The sequence below is a fragment of the Microcaecilia unicolor genome, chromosome 11 (assembly GCF_901765095.1).
Source record: "Microcaecilia unicolor chromosome 11, aMicUni1.1, whole genome shotgun sequence".
Lineage (NCBI taxonomy): Eukaryota > Metazoa > Chordata > Amphibia > Gymnophiona > Siphonopidae > Microcaecilia > Microcaecilia unicolor.
The window spans coordinates 175,321,577-175,339,385 of record NC_044041.1 but is presented as its reverse complement, the minus strand read 5'-3'; the positions used below and the strand labels follow the sequence as shown (position 1 = coordinate 175,339,385).

The following is a 17,809-nucleotide window of genomic DNA, read 5'->3' as shown; positions in this document are numbered from 1 at the left end:
CCCTCTTACTCCATCCATCCCTGCCTCTCTCCCCCTTCCATACCGTTTACAAAGAGAACTCTGCTAGCTTTGGGTCGGTCTGCTCCGTAGTATTCGTTAGTGAACAGCACAGCTTCTTGAACATGTTCCGCCAAAATCCCAAAGAGCTGCAGGCAGAGATCCAGCTGGGAGCGTAAGGTTAGGAGTCTCGAGAAGGGGCAGCTCCCACCCTCGCAAGTCTGATCTAGAAAGGGAACCAGGAAAACAGCACAATGTTAAATTCAAACCTGAGACCAAAGGGTCTCTTCTCTTCGGTGGTTAAACAGCAGTGAAGACTGGATGGAGTTTAAGTGGCGAGTGAGAGATGTTTTCTTGTAGGATAGATATTCAGTCAGCGGTGATCTGTGGGTTTTTTGGCTGCTGCCAGCTTCATCCCCAGATACTTAATGCTGGGCTATGTCCGGACCCTGGAACTGAATATCCAGGCATATGTGGCCGGCTAACACTTTTGCGTTTAAGTGCAACATTCAGCACTTAACCACATAAGACTCATAAGTCTCATATTCCGCCAGACCCGATATACTCATATCACCCCTCTCCACAGGTCACTTCACTTCACTGGCTTCCAATCAGATATCGCATTCAATTCAAGCTTCTCCTTCTTACCTACAAATGCACTCAGTCTGCTGCCCTTCACTATCTTTTTACCCTCATCTCCCCTTACGTTCCCGCCCGTAACCTCCGTTCACAGGATAAATCCACCACCGCCAACTCCAGGCTCCGCTCATTCTGCCTTGCCTCACCCTATGCTTGGAACAACCTTCCTGAGCCCTTACGCCAAGCCCCCTCCCTGCCCGTCTTCAAGTCTTTGCTTAAAGCCCACCTCTTCAATGCTGCGTTCGGCACCTAACCCTTATCGTTCAGTGAATCCAGACTGCCCCAATTTGACTGCCCCTATCGGACCGACCGTTCACTTGTCTATTAGATTGTAAGCTCTTTGAGCAGGGACTGTCTCTCTTTGTTAAATTGTACAGCGCTGCGTAACCCTAGTAGCGCTCTAGAAATGTTAAGTAGTAGTAGTAGTAATAAGACAGGACTGTGTTTTAAGCGGCCTTATTTATGCGGTTAAGTGCTGAATATTGGCAACTCCACCCCCTGCCCACAAAAAACTGGTGCCAGCTAAGGCGTTAACTGGGCACATTCAACAGCACTGTCCAGTGCCACCAAATATGCCTAGTTAGCCCCAGACAAGCAACATTAAACAGTCGTTTAAATCGCTTTGAACATCAACTCGTGTGTGTGTGTGTGTGTATTTTTTTGGGAAGACACAGTGCCTGTGCAGACAGGTAAGCGCTGCAGGAAGTCACCTACATCCCTCTAGTAAGCAGCCATTAATATTCTTTTTATATGTTAAATTATATTATAGGGATTATTTGTATTATTTGTACTCCGTGGTTTGCTTGCGTGATGAGTGGATCTTTTGATGTTTTTATATGCTCCTCCTGAAGAAGACGTTGCAAAATGCGGCCCCCGCATTGGGGAGCAGCGGAGGATTACAACAGTTGAATGTTAAAGCTGTTGGAGCCACATATCCTGAGAAGTGATGAACAATGTTTTTTGTGATTTAAGACAGCCTACAGATGAATACATCTTCGGAAAACCAAAATACGAAAGTGCAAAACCCTTACGTGAGAAACTGCACTGGCTCCCACTCAGAGAACGTATCACCTTTAAAGTATGTACCTTGGTCCACAAGATCATTCATGGTGAGGCCCCTGCATACATGTCTGACTTAATAGACCTGCCACCCAGAAATGCCAAAAGATCATCCCGAACTTTCCTCAATCTCCACTTCCCTAAGTGCAAAGGCATAAAATACAAAGCACTGCATGCCTCAACCTTCTCTTACACAAGCACGAAATTCTGGAATACACTACCACGCAACCTGAAAATGATTTATGAATTAACCCACTTCCGCAAACTATTGAAAACTCACCTCTTCGAGAAAAGCTATGGCAAGAATCAAAACATATGAAGTCCTTACGCACTAACAGAGATAGGGCAATGCACTCTCTTCTGATCTCTCTTCCCCTTATTCTCACCACACTTAAAACTCTACCCACAGATGGAACTGTTATACCCTAATGTTCTCTCGCCATTGTTCTATCGCCGATCACTTCCCCATTGCTACATTCTACTGTTCCATTCCCAAACTATGTTTGACTTTGACTTGTTTTCCCAAAACTCTTCTCAATATAACCCATAACCATACTGTAACCAATGTAATTCCATGACTCACAATGTATTGTAAGCCACACTGAGCCTGCAAATAGGTGGGAAAATGTGGGATACAAATGCAATAAAATAAATAAAAACATAAATAAATAAGTGCATTGACTGATGTCATAATATACGCCTTTCAGAGGGGAAAGTTTCAGCGGTTTAAACGATTACATTTTAGCGATATTCCAGCTGTGGCTTCCTTGAATAAGAACTGCTGTTTACTGTGGTCCCTTTATGGTCTTTATGAACATGTTAAGTGGCTCTTTGAGGCCATCTATCTGGTTCATTTATTGTCAACATCAATATAATGGGGACATTTTACTTACAGGTTTATACGGTCTGACTGGGCGAGTGGATAGTGTGAGTGTGTTTGGTGTGATTTGTTCATTTCATAAGAAATATGTAATAAAATGATTATTACCACTCGCCTCCACCTACCCTCCTCTCCTCCTTCCTGTACACATTAATTGATTTGCTTACTTTATTTTTGTCTATTAAGCTCTTTGAGCAGGGACTGTCTTTCTTCTATGTTTGTGCAGCGCTGCGTACGCCTTGTAGCGCTATAGAAATGCTAAATAGTAGTAGTAGTAGTATTTTGTAAAAACTCCAGAGTATTTAGTTTTGAAAGCGACATTAGTTTTGCTCTGGTTTGTTTTGCGAATATCCCCTGATTTTCAAGTAATTACATTTTAACTGCCAGAACCTTGACCGTTCTTCTAATGTTTTATGATTCCCTTCTCATGGTTTCTACTCCCTCCAGGGTATCCACTCTATTGGCTATCTTCATGTCATCTGCAAAAAGAGAAATCTTTCTTTCTACCCTTCAGTGAGGTTGTGCTATTTGCTATCTAGATATGCATGTAAAATTTTCAGTTTTGAAAAATTGCTTACAACTATTTGGGTCTCATATTTGTTGAGTTTATTTCACCTTATACATAAAAAATTATTAGCCAGGTAGACTTGAGAGCACCATTAATCATCCCTTTGAAAATGAATTATGGGAAATAGATCCACTTTTTGGGGGAATCGGCTGGGTACTTGGAATCTCATCTGCCCACTGTCAGACAGGATGCCAAGCTCAGTGGGACCTTGACCTGACTCAGCATGGCTTTTCCTATGTTCTTATGACTGGGAGCATCACTCAGAAGGTGTAGAGAAGGGTGACGAAAATGATAAAAGGGATGGAACGACTTCCCTATGAGGAAAGGCTAAGACGGTTAGGGCTCTTCAGCTTGGAGAAAAGGTGGCTGAGGGGTGATATGATAGAAGTGTACAAGATAATGAGCGGAGTAGAGTGGACAGATGTGAAGCGTTTGTTTACACTTTCAAAAAAATAATAGAACCAGGGGACACAAGATGAAGCTAGAATATGGTAGATTTAAAACAAATAGGAGAAAGTTTTTCTTTTCTCAGCGTGTAATTGGACTCTGCAACACGTTACCGGAGAATGTAGTGACAGTAGCTGGCCTTACGGAGTTTAAGGGGGGTTTGGACAGATTCCTGAAGGAAATGTCCATTGAACATTATTAAATACTAGTAAAAAAGGCCCGTTTCTGTTTTAAAGGAAACGGGCGCTAGCAAGGTTTTCCTCGGAGTGTGTATGTTTGAGAGAGTGTGAATGTGTGAGTGTGTGTGTGTGTATGTGTAACAGAGAGAGAGTGAGACTGGGTGCAAGTGTGTGTATGTGAGAATGAGAGTATTGGCAGGGTCCCCCCTCTCTCCCAGTTCCAGGGTCGTTCCCCCCCCCCAGTATGTCTCCCATTTGCAGGGGTGTCCCCCCCTCCTCCCTTTTTCCCAGTTGCAGGGTTCCCCCCTCCATCCCTTCCTCCTTTTTTCCCAGTTGCAGGGTCCCCCCTCCCCCTCCCTTTTTCCCAGTTGCAGGGTCTGTGTGTCTCCCCCCTCCTTTTGTCCAGTGGAAACAGCTGTAAAAACGGCAATGAGAAGCAGCTCCTAGGTTTCCTTTTTTTTTGAGTGTATAGGAATGACAGCTGCTTTGGGGAGAGGAATCAGAGATTAACCAATGGGCTTCCTTGCTTACCATAGACTTGCTTTGTTCACTTCCACTCCTGTCTATTGAACGTCCTGCAGCATGTCATAGCAGCCAATCAGTGGCACTTCAGGAATGACATCACTTTTATCTACTCCACTTTCCTGAGCAGCTCTGGCTGGAAATCACGGTTCCAGGCAGCCTCAGAACGTTGGAGGTGAGAATAGGATATATATATATATATTTTTTTTTTTTTTTTTGTGGGGGGGGGGGGGGGGGGGGGGAGTTGCCAGGTTCTTGAAGCCCGGATTGGCCGTTGTCGGAGACAGGATGCTGGGCTTGATGGACCCTTGGTCTTTTCCCAGTATGGCGGTGCTTATGTGCTTTTACTATGCTGCGGTAAAAAGTGTCCTGCGGCAGTGTAGGCACGTGTATTAGGCGCATGCTGGCAGTTTTTACTGCATCTGCAAAAAAGGGCTTTTTTTTTTTTAAGTGACAGGAAAATGGCATGTGGTAAAACTGAAACCAGCGTGCGTCTAAAATTGGCATGAGCTCGAAACGCCACCCATTGATCTAGCAGTAAGGGCTCATGCCGCCAACTGCTAATTACCGCTGGAAATGGAGCACATGGGAGGAAATAAATAATTTATCCATATGTTATGGGCATGTGCCAAATCTGAAATTACCGTCAGGGAATGCGCTGGCCTGGTGGTAGTCTCATTTGGGTGCACGCATTTAGAGCCTACCGCAGCTTAGTAAACGGGCCCCTCAGTGACTCTGCATGTACATGTAGAAAATGTATCAAAGCTCTATCCTGCTTTTTTTCCCTATAAAAGTTTCTTCACTTTTATGATTACTCATCTCTTGATATATCGCTCAATACAATACAATAACTAAACAGCTAAAATAAAAGAGAAATACAATGACTAATAGGAAAACAAGAAGGACCTTAAAATAGGACAGAAGGAAAAAAAAATCAAGTCGCGCCAAACAACTCCTGAACTAGGAACGCCTTTAGTTTCTTTTTCAATGTCTCCAAGAAGTGCTACGATCTGAGGGAAACAGGGAGGGAAGTCCAGAGCAATGGGGCTGCCACACTAAAAATGTTTAACCCAGCGGTTCCCAAACTGTGTGCCGCAGCGAACTCTCAGGGGTCCCGCAGCGCATCACTCCCTACTTTCTCCTCCTGCAGGTCCAGCATCTGCCTCTTCCTGCTTCTTCCCCCGCCACCGCTGCAGTGCTTGCAGCTTGGTAGGAGCGATGCTGGATTTGGGGAAGGTGTGCTGGTGTGAGAAGAGGGGGCTACAAGGAAAGGGAAAGGGAGACCTATGTGGTGGTGGAGGAGGGGATCTTGGACCTGCAGGAAGGAAAGTAGGAGCGATGCTGGATTTGGGGAAGGTGTGCTGGTGTGAGAGGAGGGGGCTGCAGGGAAAGGGAGACCTATGTGGCACTGGGGGCATCCTGGACCTGCAGGAAGGAAGGAAGGAAGAAAGGAAGGTAGGAGAAATGCTGGATTTGGGGAAGATATGCTGGTGTGAGAGGAGGGAGCTGCAGGAAAAGGGAGACCTATGTGGCAGGGAGGGTGGAGACCTATGTGGTGGTGGTGGGGGGGGGGGGTGCAGAGACCCACGTGGCCGGGGGAGGGGGGTTTGCGGAGATCCATGCGGCTGGGTCAGGGGGCTGTGCAGAGACCCATGTGGCCAGGGGGGTACAACGGAGATCCGTGTGGCTTGGTGTGTGTGGGGGGGGGGGGGGGGGGGGGGGGGCTGCGAACCAAAAAGGTTTGGGAACCCATGGTTTAACCTGATAGTATCCAAGCAGATAACATGAAAAGATGGTGCAAGTAAGGAGCGCAATGACCTAGTGGGAACAGAGGGAGTCAACAATCGCAACAGATACTACGGGAAACCGGAACGATAAACCTTGTGAACTAACAAAAGAATCTTAAAATGCTATTCTTTGATTGTCCGACAACTAATGCTCCTCACGCCCCCAAAGATGCAGCTACTTACAGTATCCAAACTCAGTGCAGGTCTGGAAGATCCACTGTCGCTCCCCAACCCCCACCAGGGACAGACTGGTGTTCCTGAGCTCCTCTAGAGTTTTCTGGTAAGAGTTCTGCACACATGGTTGAGCCATACTCTGTAGGTATTCCTGCAAAGAAACCACAAGACAAGTCAGTGGGAGTTCAGCCCTGGAAGGTGTGGGACAGGTAGTACGGGGTGAATTCTATATATGGCACTGAAAAGGAATTACATTTAGCCCTATCCTATAAACCTTGCCTAAAGTTAGACACGGTTTTATAGAATTCGCATAGTGCCCGTTTCCTTGACTATCTATCTATCTACTTACTACTTATCCCCTTACGTTCCCGCCCATAACCTCCGTTCACAGGATAAATCCCTCCTCCACCACCGCCAACTCCAGGCTCCGCTCATTCTGCCTCGCCTCACCCTATGCTTGGAACAACCTTCCTGAGCCCTTACGCCAAGCCCCCTCCCTGCCCATCTTCAAGTCTTTGCTTAAAGCCCACCTCTTCAATGCTGCGTTCGGCACCTAACTCTTACCGTTCAGTGAATCCAGACTGCCCCAATTTGACTGCCCCTATCGGACCGACCGTTCACTTGTCTATTAGATTGTAAGCTCTTTGAGCAGGGACTGTCTCTCTTTGTTAAATTGTACAGCGCTGCGTAACCCTAGTAGCGCTCTAGAAATGTTAAGTAGTAGTAGTAGTATTACATATAGCAGTGATTTAACCAGAGCTGAGATTGTGATGTCATAATGCCTCATTCCACCAATGCCTAAGAGCCAACCTCATCAGTGATGTCACAATGGCTTGATTGTCCTATATTTGTCTCACTCTTATCTATTAGATTGTAAGCTCTTTGAGCAGGGACTGTCTCTCTTTGTTAAATTGTACAGCGCTGCGTAACCCTAGTAGCGCTCTAGAAATGTTAAGTAGTAGTAGTACTTATCATTTCTATAGCGCTACAAGGCATACGCAGCGCTGTACACCATACACGAAAAAGACAGTCCCTGCTCAAAGAGCTTACAATCTAAATAAGACAGGTAAACAGACAGAAACAACTAAGAGGCAAGGGAATAAAGAGGTGGTGATAAAAGGACTGGGCAAGTGAGTAGTGGTTAGGAGTTAAAAGCAGCGTCAAAGAGGTGGGCTTTCAGTTTGGACTTGAAAACGGCCAAAGACTGGGACAGACGTACAGGCTCGGGAAGTCTATTCCAGGCGTGTGGTGCAGCGAGATAGAAGGAACGGAGTCTGGAATTAGCAGTAGAGGAGAAGGGGACAGACAAGAGAGATTTATCCACAGAACGGAATACCCGAGGTGGGGGGGGGGGGGGCGTAGGGAGAGACATGAGTGGAGAGGTACTGGGGAGCGGCAGAGTGAATGCACTTATAGGTCAAAAAGAGAAGTTTGAATTGAATGCGGAAACGGATAGGGAGCCAGTCAAGTGACTTAAGGAGAGGGCTAATGTGAGCATAGCGACTTTGGCGGACAATGAGTCGCACAGCAGAGTTTTGGACTGATTGAAGAGGAGAGATTTGGCTAAGTGGGAGGCCTGTGAGAAGCAGGCTGCAATAATCAAGGCGAGAGGTGATAAGAGTGCAGATAAGGGTTCTGGTAGAGTGCTCAGAGATTAAGGGACGGATTTTGCTGATGTTATAGAGAAAGAAACGATAGGTTTAGGCAATCTCCTGTGGTGTGGATCGGACATATTCTGTAACAGTGAGTGTAATTTTTAGGAATGCCCATGCCCCTCACATGGCCACACCCCCTTTTGAGATCCGCGTGTTAGAATTTACACGCACCACTTTACAGAAAACTCTTTGAAAGTTTCAGGCATAAATTCTAATTAGTGCCAATAATCATTTGTTAGTGGCCAATTATCGGCAACAATTGGCTTGTTAACCAATTAAGTAGCCTGCACAATTTGGCCACACTGCCAACATTCGCACACACAACTTTTAGGCACCATATATAGAATCTGGGGGTGAGCGTGCCACCCTGAGGTGAGTGGGACAGACAGTCCTGTGGGACAGGCAACTAGTGTATCGCTTTTGGGGAGGGCTATAGAAACATAGAAACATGACAGCAGATAAAGGCCATATGACCCATCCAGGCTGCCCATCCTCTGTAACCCCTAATTCTTCCTGTTCCTAAGCGATCCCACATGCTTATCCCATGCCTTTTTAAAATTCTGGAACGTGTAATTAAACTCTGGAATTCGTTGCCAGATAATGTGATAAAGGTGGTTAGCTTAGCAGAGTTTAAAAAGGGTTTGGAGAGCTTCCTAAAGGAAAAGTCCATAGACCATTATTAAATGGACTTGGGGAAAATCCACTATTTCTGGGATAAGCAGTATAAAATGTTTTGTACTTTTTTGGGCTCTTGCCAGGTATTTGTGACCTGGATTGGCCATTGTTGGAAACAGGATGCTGGGCTTGATGGACCTTTGGTCTTTCCTAGTATGGCAATACTTATGACACCTATCCAAGTAATGTATAATAAGCAACTCACCACCTTGGTTCAGAACTACACTCACACCGTCCACCTCACCTAAACAATGTCGCCATCACCTAGCAATTATTGCCATGATACGTGCAGACACCATTTTGCTTTAAACATAAACAATTACCATGGGTCATGGTCTTACCATGGCTCCTGAATCGTGTCATCCCTGCACACTGCTAGCTGCCACCTATGAGCCATCCTCACTGAAGAGACACCACTTCCCTAAGGCACACACACCTCAGCCTTTTACTTATTGGGTTTGTGGCGGGAACTATGGGAGGACGCAGCAGGATGACGTCATGACCCTAGACGTACTTAACCACAACCCGAGACCTGCTTCTTTGTCTTTGCGTCTACTGCACCTGTTCCAGAGAGTGTGTTCCTGAGATGCCTTAGTGCTGGTTTCAGACTGTAGCTCCTCAGATGCCACAGCACTTGTTCAAGCGAGTGAAGTACTTGAGACGTTACAGCTCTTATACCTGTATGAGTTCCTGAGATGCCTAAGCGTCTGTTCCAGAAAGTAGCTCCTGAGATGCCACAGTGCTTGTTCCAGAGAGTGACATTCCTGAGATTCTTCAGCGCTTGTACCTGATTGAGTCCTGAGACACCACAGCACTTTTACCTAAAAATGTTCCTGAGATACCATAGCGTGTGTTCCAGAGATACTACCACGCTTGTTCCTAGAGTGACCCTGAGACACTACTACAGTTGTTCGTGAAAGAGTTCCTGAGAGGGATCCCGAGAGAGTTCCTGTGAGTGGTCCTGTTTTGTAGCGACTCGTCAGCCACAGTCTGGTCTTCCACGGCGGTCCAAGGGCTCACACTTCCAGCCTTAACACCATGGTTTTCCGTCAGGAGGATCTTATCCTTGTTATAAATTTGTACCTGGAGAAAGGTTCTAGCTCTCATTGACTGCTGCAAGAGTTTCCAGAAAAGAGATGGAAGAGGGTAAACGTAGAATATGTTTTGAAGAAATTGCAAGGAACGGGCTCAACTGATCACCAGTCAGGAAGTGGCAGGGCCCAACCAGTTCGCACTGAAGAAAACATCACAACAGCTGAAGAAGCAGGTAGTGAAGCAACATAGTTTAGGTGAGGTGGTTGGCATGAATGTAGGCTTATTGCAAATGTATCCTGGATGATATATCCCAAATTTAAATTGGTCAAGTTTTGACAGAGTTATGCAGAAAACAAGCTTTGTATAGTTCTTTTGTTTGAAACACAGGACCAGATTCTATATATGGCACTACGAGTTACACAAGTTAAATTGGGCATGCACTCAATTTAATTCCCATAACTTGAGTAACAAGCCAATCAGTGTTGATAATTGGGTGATAACAACCTCAGCACTAATTGGCAATTAGGATTTATATAACGATGTGCGCATAAATCTTAACATGCATACATATTTGGGGTCGTGGATAGGGGCGTTTCCGGGGACACTCCCAATGTAATGCGCATTGATATTTATTTATTTTTGTTACATTTGTACCCCGCACTTTTCCACTCATGGCAGGCTCAATGCGGCTTACATGGGGCAATGGAGGGTTAAGTGACTTGCCCAGAGTCACAAGGAGCTTCCTGTGCCGGGAATTGAACTCAGTTCCTCAGTTCCCCAGGACCAAAGTTCACCACCCTAACCACTAGGCCACTCCTTATAGCAGGAGCTCACAGTTAGGCGCGGTTTATGCCCTAAGTGTGATTCTATAAAGGATGCATCCTTCTTATAGAATCACGCTGAGGGCTAGATTCTCTATATAGCGCCTGAAAAATTGGCACAGAAGAAGTTTCCGCTTAAGTGTATTTTGTAAGCGGCACCTAGATTTAGGCACGGTATATAGAATACGTTTAGTTGATATCCCAGTGCCTAGAACTATGCACATCCATTTACACCAAGGGAAATGTAGTGTAAATACCGGCGCATAGATTTAGGCGAAGAGGGGCATATTCTAACACAGTGCGTGTAAATTTTGAAATGCCCACGAAACACCCACTTCCCTGCCCACAACCACGCCCTTTTGGCTGCACACATTAGAATTTAGGCGCTCTGCGTTACAGAATATGCTTAGCGAGTTATGCGTGTAAATTCAAATTATTTCCAATTAGTGCTCATTATTGCTTGTTAAATGCAGTTAAAAATGCTTATTAGATTGTTAAGCTAACTTAAGTTACTACCGTTGTTATAGACTACGCTTAGATTTCAGCGCAGAACTCTAGGCACAATATATAGAATCCATGGGTAAGCGTGTTAAATTTTCAGTGCCGATTTTCAGGCACTACTTACCTCACGTGCATAATGTTAGTGCCCGAATTCTACAGCGTGTATCTGCGAGTGGATACAGGTGAGGCATGCCAAGCACTTATGTGCTAAGCTTTTACAATACTGCAGTTTTGCACAAAACTACTGCAAAACTGCTCCATTTAGGCCTGAGCAGGGCCGCTGAGAGACTGGGCCGGGCCCAGGGCATCCCCCCGCCACCCCCCCGGGCCGCCACGCTGCAGTCCACAGTCTCCACCCGCTCACCCCGGCCCGTCGACAGCCCCCCTCTGTCCGCCACTGGGCCGGGCCCCCTGCATTCAAATCACAGCGCCTCACCTCCATGTGAAAGCGCAGCAGCGGCACATCGCTTCCCTTGGGCCTTCCCTCCCTGTGTCCCGCCCCCGCGGAAACAGGAAGTTACATCAGATGGCGGCGGGACACAGGGAGGGAAGGCCCGAAAGGAAGCGATCTGCCACTGCTGCGCTTTCATACGGAGGTGAGGCGCTGTGATTTGAATGCAGGGGGCCCGGCCCGGTGGCAGACGGAGGGGGGCTGTCGACGGAGTAGAGGGCGGGCGGGTGAGACCAGGGACTGCGGCGCCGGGCCCCCCTTGGAGGCCCAGGCCTGGGGAATTTTGTCACCCCTGCCCCCCCTCAGCGGCCCTGGGCCTGAGCACCTAAAGTTTTGTGCCTAATATGGACTTATGAGCTTAATTACCACTATAGAATTTGCACTTAGGGATAGATTCTATATATGGCACCTAAAAAATCCGCGAAGTAAACATTTCTAAGTGTATTCTACAAAGTGGAGCCTAGATTTAGGCGCGGTATATAGAACACACTTAGCTGACATCCCAGGGCCTAAAACTACGCACCTCCATTTACACCAATGAAAACGTGGCGTAAATCTCCGACATCCCAGGGCCTAAAACTACGCACCTCCATTTACACCAATGAAAACGTGGCGTAAATCTCTGCACATAGATTTACACGTACTGGGCCATACTCTACAATTACGCACATACATTTTGGAACGCCCACAAAATGCACATTTTCCCTCTTGCCACGCCCCTTTTGAATGGCGCTCATTAGAATTTAGACCCTGTTCATTACAGAATACGCTTAGCGAGTTATGCGCATAAATTCTAATTGACAAGTAGTGGTCATTATTGCTTGTTAAGTGCCGTTACCAACGCTGATTAGCTTGTTAAACCAATTAAGTTACGCACATTGTTATAGAATACGCTTGGATTTCAGCGCGGAATGTTAGGCGCAATGTATAGAATTCGGGGGGTTAGCGCACACATTTTAGGAGACCTGCAGAGAATTACCCCTATGGGTCTGTGTGATAAATCCCCTCACCTGATTGATGGTCACAAGACGTCTATAGCTGGACCCCAGGCTGGCATTTGTCATAGTTTCACAGATGCTGCCAATGTTTCTGCTGGAAATCTCTCCATTGTACTGCACGGTGCCCATGAAGATATCTGCCAGGTTACCGACAAACTCCGTGTAGTCCTCAATGCCCTGCAGTGCCTCACAGGAACAGAAGTCCTTCTCCAGCTGGGAGATATTACCGGCCTGCAGCATCTGATCCACGGTGCGGAAACTCTCTGCCACAGCATCCAGACACTAAAATAAGGGGGAACGGGTCAATACCAGAAGGAAGATGGGGGAGGGGACAATGCTTTGGGTGAGAGACAGCTGGTAGGAGTAAGACTCGTTCATTACACTAGTATTAGAACCCCCTCTGTTCACAGTTTATTTTAATCCATGTTTGCCACTAAAAAGTGAGCCGACTCAAATCTCACATTTTCCATATTTCTTTGTTTTGGTTTTTAACTCTTTCGGAAGGGGGAACAACCTGGAACACAGTTCTGCCAGTTCCTTTCAGACCCCAGAGGCAGAACAGTGTTCTGCTCCAGTACTTCTAGGCAGCTGTTCTGCTCTTTAGTCCACCCTCCCCCTTCTTTTCAGTGAGGAGTGTAGTTCTGTGGCAGTATTAAAGGGGGGAGGAGGAAGGAGTTATACAGTAAAGTCACCACTCCCACCTGTCTCTTATCCTAATCTGTCCTTTTCATCTCTGCCAGACATCCAGGGACGCCAAGAGGGGGGGGGGGGGGGGGGGGCAGAGGAGGCAAAATTCCCGGGGCCCAGAACTGGGGGTCTCTCTCTCTCCTTCTCCTGACAGGTCTTGTGATCGCGTCCCGACAGGAGAAAACTCTGGTGCCAGGCCCCCCTTAGAAGCTGGAGAGGACCCGGCGCTTCCTCTAGTGCTGCTCCTCTGCCAAATTGCTGAGCGGCTGCCTTTCCTCTTAGGCGCGCGTTCTCGGGTTTGAAACCGAGCATGCCCTGAGAGGAAAAGTAGCCGCAGGGGCAGGCAGTCAGCGCTGGAGGGGCCTCAGGATCCCCGCTGGGCCCAGTTCAGTCTCTCAGCGGCCCTGCAGAGATCCCCTGTTCCTATCCCATGCTTTCCTGAAATCTGACTTGTTTTGACTCTGCCACTGTTCCATGGATCTGCCTCCCTTCTCATGAAGAACTCTTTCCTCTAAGTGCTCCCGTGTCGTCCTTCTCTCACCACAACAAAGGAGAGGGACTACAAGGGGATGAAAACAAAGCCAAACAACAAAGCACCGTGGACCTCCAAGAGTGGGTTTGCAGACAAGCTTTAATGAGGGACCAGACATGGGCCGTGTTTCGGCAGAACACCTGTGTCAGGAGTCTATTAATAAACCTTTGACGCCATGGGAGCCTACTTTTCAAAATTATTGAGGGTGCTAAACCCAGTGGAAATAAACCCTCCCTGGACATATACAAGGAATTTCTCAATATTTTTTTGTTACATTTGTACCCCACACTTTCCCACTCATGGCAGGCTCAATGCAGCTTACATGGGGCAATGGAGGGTTAAGTGACTTGCCCAGAGTCACAAGGAGCTGCCTGTGCCTGAAGTGGGAATCGAACTCAGTTCCTCAGTTCCCCAGGACCAAAGTCCACCACCCTAACCACTAGGCCACTCCTCAACTGTTGCTACTATTTGAGATTCTACATGGAATGTTGCTATTCCACTAGCAACATTCCATGTAGAAGTCGGCCCTTGCACATCACCAATGTGGCCGCACAGGCTTCTGCTTCTGTGAGTCTGACGTCCTGGTCAGACTCACAGAAACAGAAGCCTGCGCAGCCTTCTACATGGAATGTTGCTAGTGGAATAGCAACATTCCATGTAGAATCTCCAATAGTAGCAACATTCCATGTGGAACCTCCAATAGTAGAAACATTCCATGTAGAATCTCCAATAGTATCTATTTTATTTTTGTTACATTTGTACCCTGCGCTTTCCCACTCATGGCAGGCTCAATGCAGCTTACATGGGGCAATGGAGGGTTAAGTGACTTGCCCAGAGTCACAAGGAGCTGCCTGTGTCTGAAGTGGGAATCGAACTCAGTTCCTTAGGACCAAAGTCCACCACCCTAACCATTAGGCCACTCCTCCACTCCCAGAGCCGGCTCTTATATTTGACACAGACATTCTGCTTAAACATGGCCCATGTCAGGTCCCTCATTAAAGCTTGGCTACTTAATAAAAATCGTTGAAACATAAAGCTTGGCTACAAACCCTCTCTTATAGGCCCATTGCGCTTTGTTGTTTAGCTTCCTCCAGAACTTTGGATGGAGCGGGATATAAATTTGTTAAATAAATAAATGACCCCCATCATTCCCAAGCTTCCTTTTCTTTGAAGCAAGCCCGGCCTCATGTGTACATGTGTGTTTATACCTCTGGAGGAACCTGAAAGTTTCTCACATCTCCTTTTCTCCAGGCTTTATACGCTTAGGACTTTCAGCATCTCTCCAGATGTTACATGAGGAAGCCCACGGATCATTTTAATACCTGCCCTCAGGATCGATTCTGTCCTGCCTATATCCTTGTGCAGCTGTGGTATCCAGAAATTTTTATTTTATTTTAGTTACATTTGTACCCCGCGCTTTCCCACTCATGGCAGGCTCAATGCGGCTTACATGGGGCAATGGAGGGTTAAGTGACTTGCCCAGAGTCACAAGGAGCTGTGCCTGAAGTGGGAATTGAACTCAGTTCCTCAGTTCCCTGGGACCAGAGTCCACCACCCTAACCACTAGGCCACTCCCCCACTCAAATGAAAGAGATTTACGCAGTGGCATTCTCGCCCCTTTACCTGGTCATTCTTCTCCTATGCACATCTGCATTCTCCTGGTTTTCGCCGTAGCCTTATCACACATTTGGCTACCTTTAGATTGTCTTATATTTATAAACCTCCAGATCTCTCTCAATTAGAGCACATCAGAACGTCTTCCTTGAGGTTTTTTGCATCAACTGCATGATGTTGAATTGTTTTAATGTAAAATCTTAGTTGCCAAACTCTAGAACCTACAGTCTAGATCATTCTCCAAACTCCCTGAAATAATTTCTCATGGTTTTTTTTTTTGCTGTGCCTTCTGGGTCTGAAAGCATCTCCATTACATCATATATAATCAGGGCAGCAAAATGCCTTTTTGTTTGGAGAGACCCAAGCTCCACCCCTAACTCCAGCGTTTCCCCTTCCCTTTCTTAGACCATGGTCCAGCATCACCTCCCTATGTGCCCCCTCCTACAGCATTAAGCATCTTTCTCTTTCTGTACCTCCCAAACCCCTCCCCATATTCCATGGTGTCCAGCGTTTCTCTCCTTCCCTACCTCTCAAATCCCTCCATGGTATCCAGCATCTCATTATCTTCCTACTTCCCTCCTCCACTGAAAGGTGTCCAGCTTCTTACCTCCTTTCCCCCAGGGCAGCAACACTACAATCAGTATTACAGAAAATTTGTAGCTGGCCAGGGTGGGCCTTGGCCAGCCTTGTGCATGCACAGATGCTCAACTCCTGCCCCCTTTGAACCTGTAGAGGGGGCAGAAGCCAGCAGACCTTCAGCATGAGCAGAAGCTGAAGGCCCCATACTGGCCAGCTGCAATGCATCTTCTGTAATGCTGATTGTACAGTCACTTTCCCAAGGGAAAGGAGGTAAGAAGTTAAATAGTTTGCAGCCGAGGGAGGGAAGGAAAATTTAGTGGTGCTATGGCACCCGTCCCTCCCCAACCTTTCCAATACCTAGGTAGCCAGCCCCTCTTTCAAATTTCTAACTTTTCACATTTTTTTGTCTACATTATGGTGTATATCCTACATCTATATAGAAATGTTTCTCTCCAACAACTGACTCAGTACTTGTAACAAAAGGAATTTTCCCTAGATTGCCTCCTAAATTAGATTAATATCAGATTCTCCTCCTTGGTGATTCTTCAGCTCGGACAGGAAATAAAAGGCAAATTCACAGCCAAAATGAAGTTACCTTGGGGGATCCACCGACTACTGGATCAGACAAACTCTCTGCCACCACCTGGAAGAATTAAAAAAAAAAAAAACATTTTTGTAGTTCACACCTTTCTGATATTTCTAAGTCTACCGCTAACTCTAACTATAGTCCAAGTCTTGCTACCAACACCAAAATCTAATGCCTAGTGGTTGATGCAGCAGACCTTGAGCCTGGGGAACTGGGTTCAATTCCCAATGCAGCTCCTTGTGACTCTGGGCAAGTCACTTAATCCTCCATTGCCCCAGGTACAAAATAAGTGCCTGTATATACTACATAAACCACTTTGAATGTAGTTGCAAAAACCACAGAAAGGCAGTATATCAAGTCCCATTTCCCTTTCTAAACAGACCATATCTGAATCCCACAACGATAAACTGTCACCACTTAGAGAAAAGAGGACACTCTGTTAGCATTTCAAAGCTACCAAATAACCCTGACCTTAACCTCCAACTCTAGGCAAATCCGACTCTATCCCAAACCCTACTCAGCTGTATCCTAAACCCTAATTAATGTAACATTAACCTCCTTCCTCAATGTGAATCTTAACTCCTAATCTTAAGATTAGGGTAGGCTTGCTTTATGATTAACTCCTAATATGATTCAAACCTGCATTCTAACTTTTAACTGTGACCCAGTCCTAAATCGAGCTTAACCCTAGACTATCTCTATTTCAGGAAGCAGGTGAAAGCTTGGCTCTTCAACCAGGCCTTTAATGGAAGAAGTAACTGACTTCTTAGTCTCACTGACATACACAAGGAGTGACGTGGGCTGCACATACTGCAGCAGGACATGTCTATCCACTCCTACCCTAGCTGAGATAATATTTAACCATTTCTCTGACCTCATGTGCAACTTTCTCTAAATCAGTCACCTACTTTTTAACTCTTCTTACTCTCTTACCTATCTATGTGTTTCATCTTTGCTTTACCCTTCACTATCAATTATAATGTTCTATTACATATTGTGTTGACATTGTAAGTAGTATACTAGGCCATACTTTGTAGTGTTATTTGAATATTTTGACTGCTGTAATTGCCTATTGCTCATGCTTGATCTATTCTTACTGTACGTCGCCTTGAGTGAATTCCTTCAAAAAGGCAGTAAATAAATCCTAATAAATAAAACACTAAATTTAATCTCTAATCCTAATCCTTCATGCTGATGAGACACTAATCATAGCTGTAAGTCTGCCTTTAAACTAGACTCTTCCATCCCTTTTTTGTATATCTGATTATTATTCAAACCTGTTAAGTGGGAGGAGGGGGGATTGGGAAAGCTCAGTTGTCTGTAGCACACTGGGGTGATTGTAGCCTATGCCCACAGAAGCAAATTTTCAAAAGGAATCCTAACGCCTAAAAGCCAGTCTTCTTACTTGAAATCAGGGCTTTTT

At 46.1% G+C, this 17,809-nt stretch overlaps 1 protein-coding gene across 1 annotated transcript in view; it reads right to left on the bottom strand.

The window, feature by feature from the left end:
• LOC115481009 (thymus-specific serine protease-like) overlaps positions 1–17,809 on the bottom strand; it is a 48,003-nt gene that overhangs the window by 1,707 nt on the left and 28,487 nt on the right. The window contains exons 7-10 of the mRNA XM_030219995.1: positions 16,396–16,443; positions 12,401–12,670; positions 6,262–6,403; positions 44–223 (exon numbers count right to left, since the gene is read on the bottom strand). Of these exons, the coding sequence (XP_030075855.1) occupies positions 44–223; positions 6,262–6,403; positions 12,401–12,670; positions 16,396–16,443 (640 nt within the window). The remainder of the gene's footprint in view (positions 1–43; positions 224–6,261; positions 6,404–12,400; positions 12,671–16,395; positions 16,444–17,809) is intronic.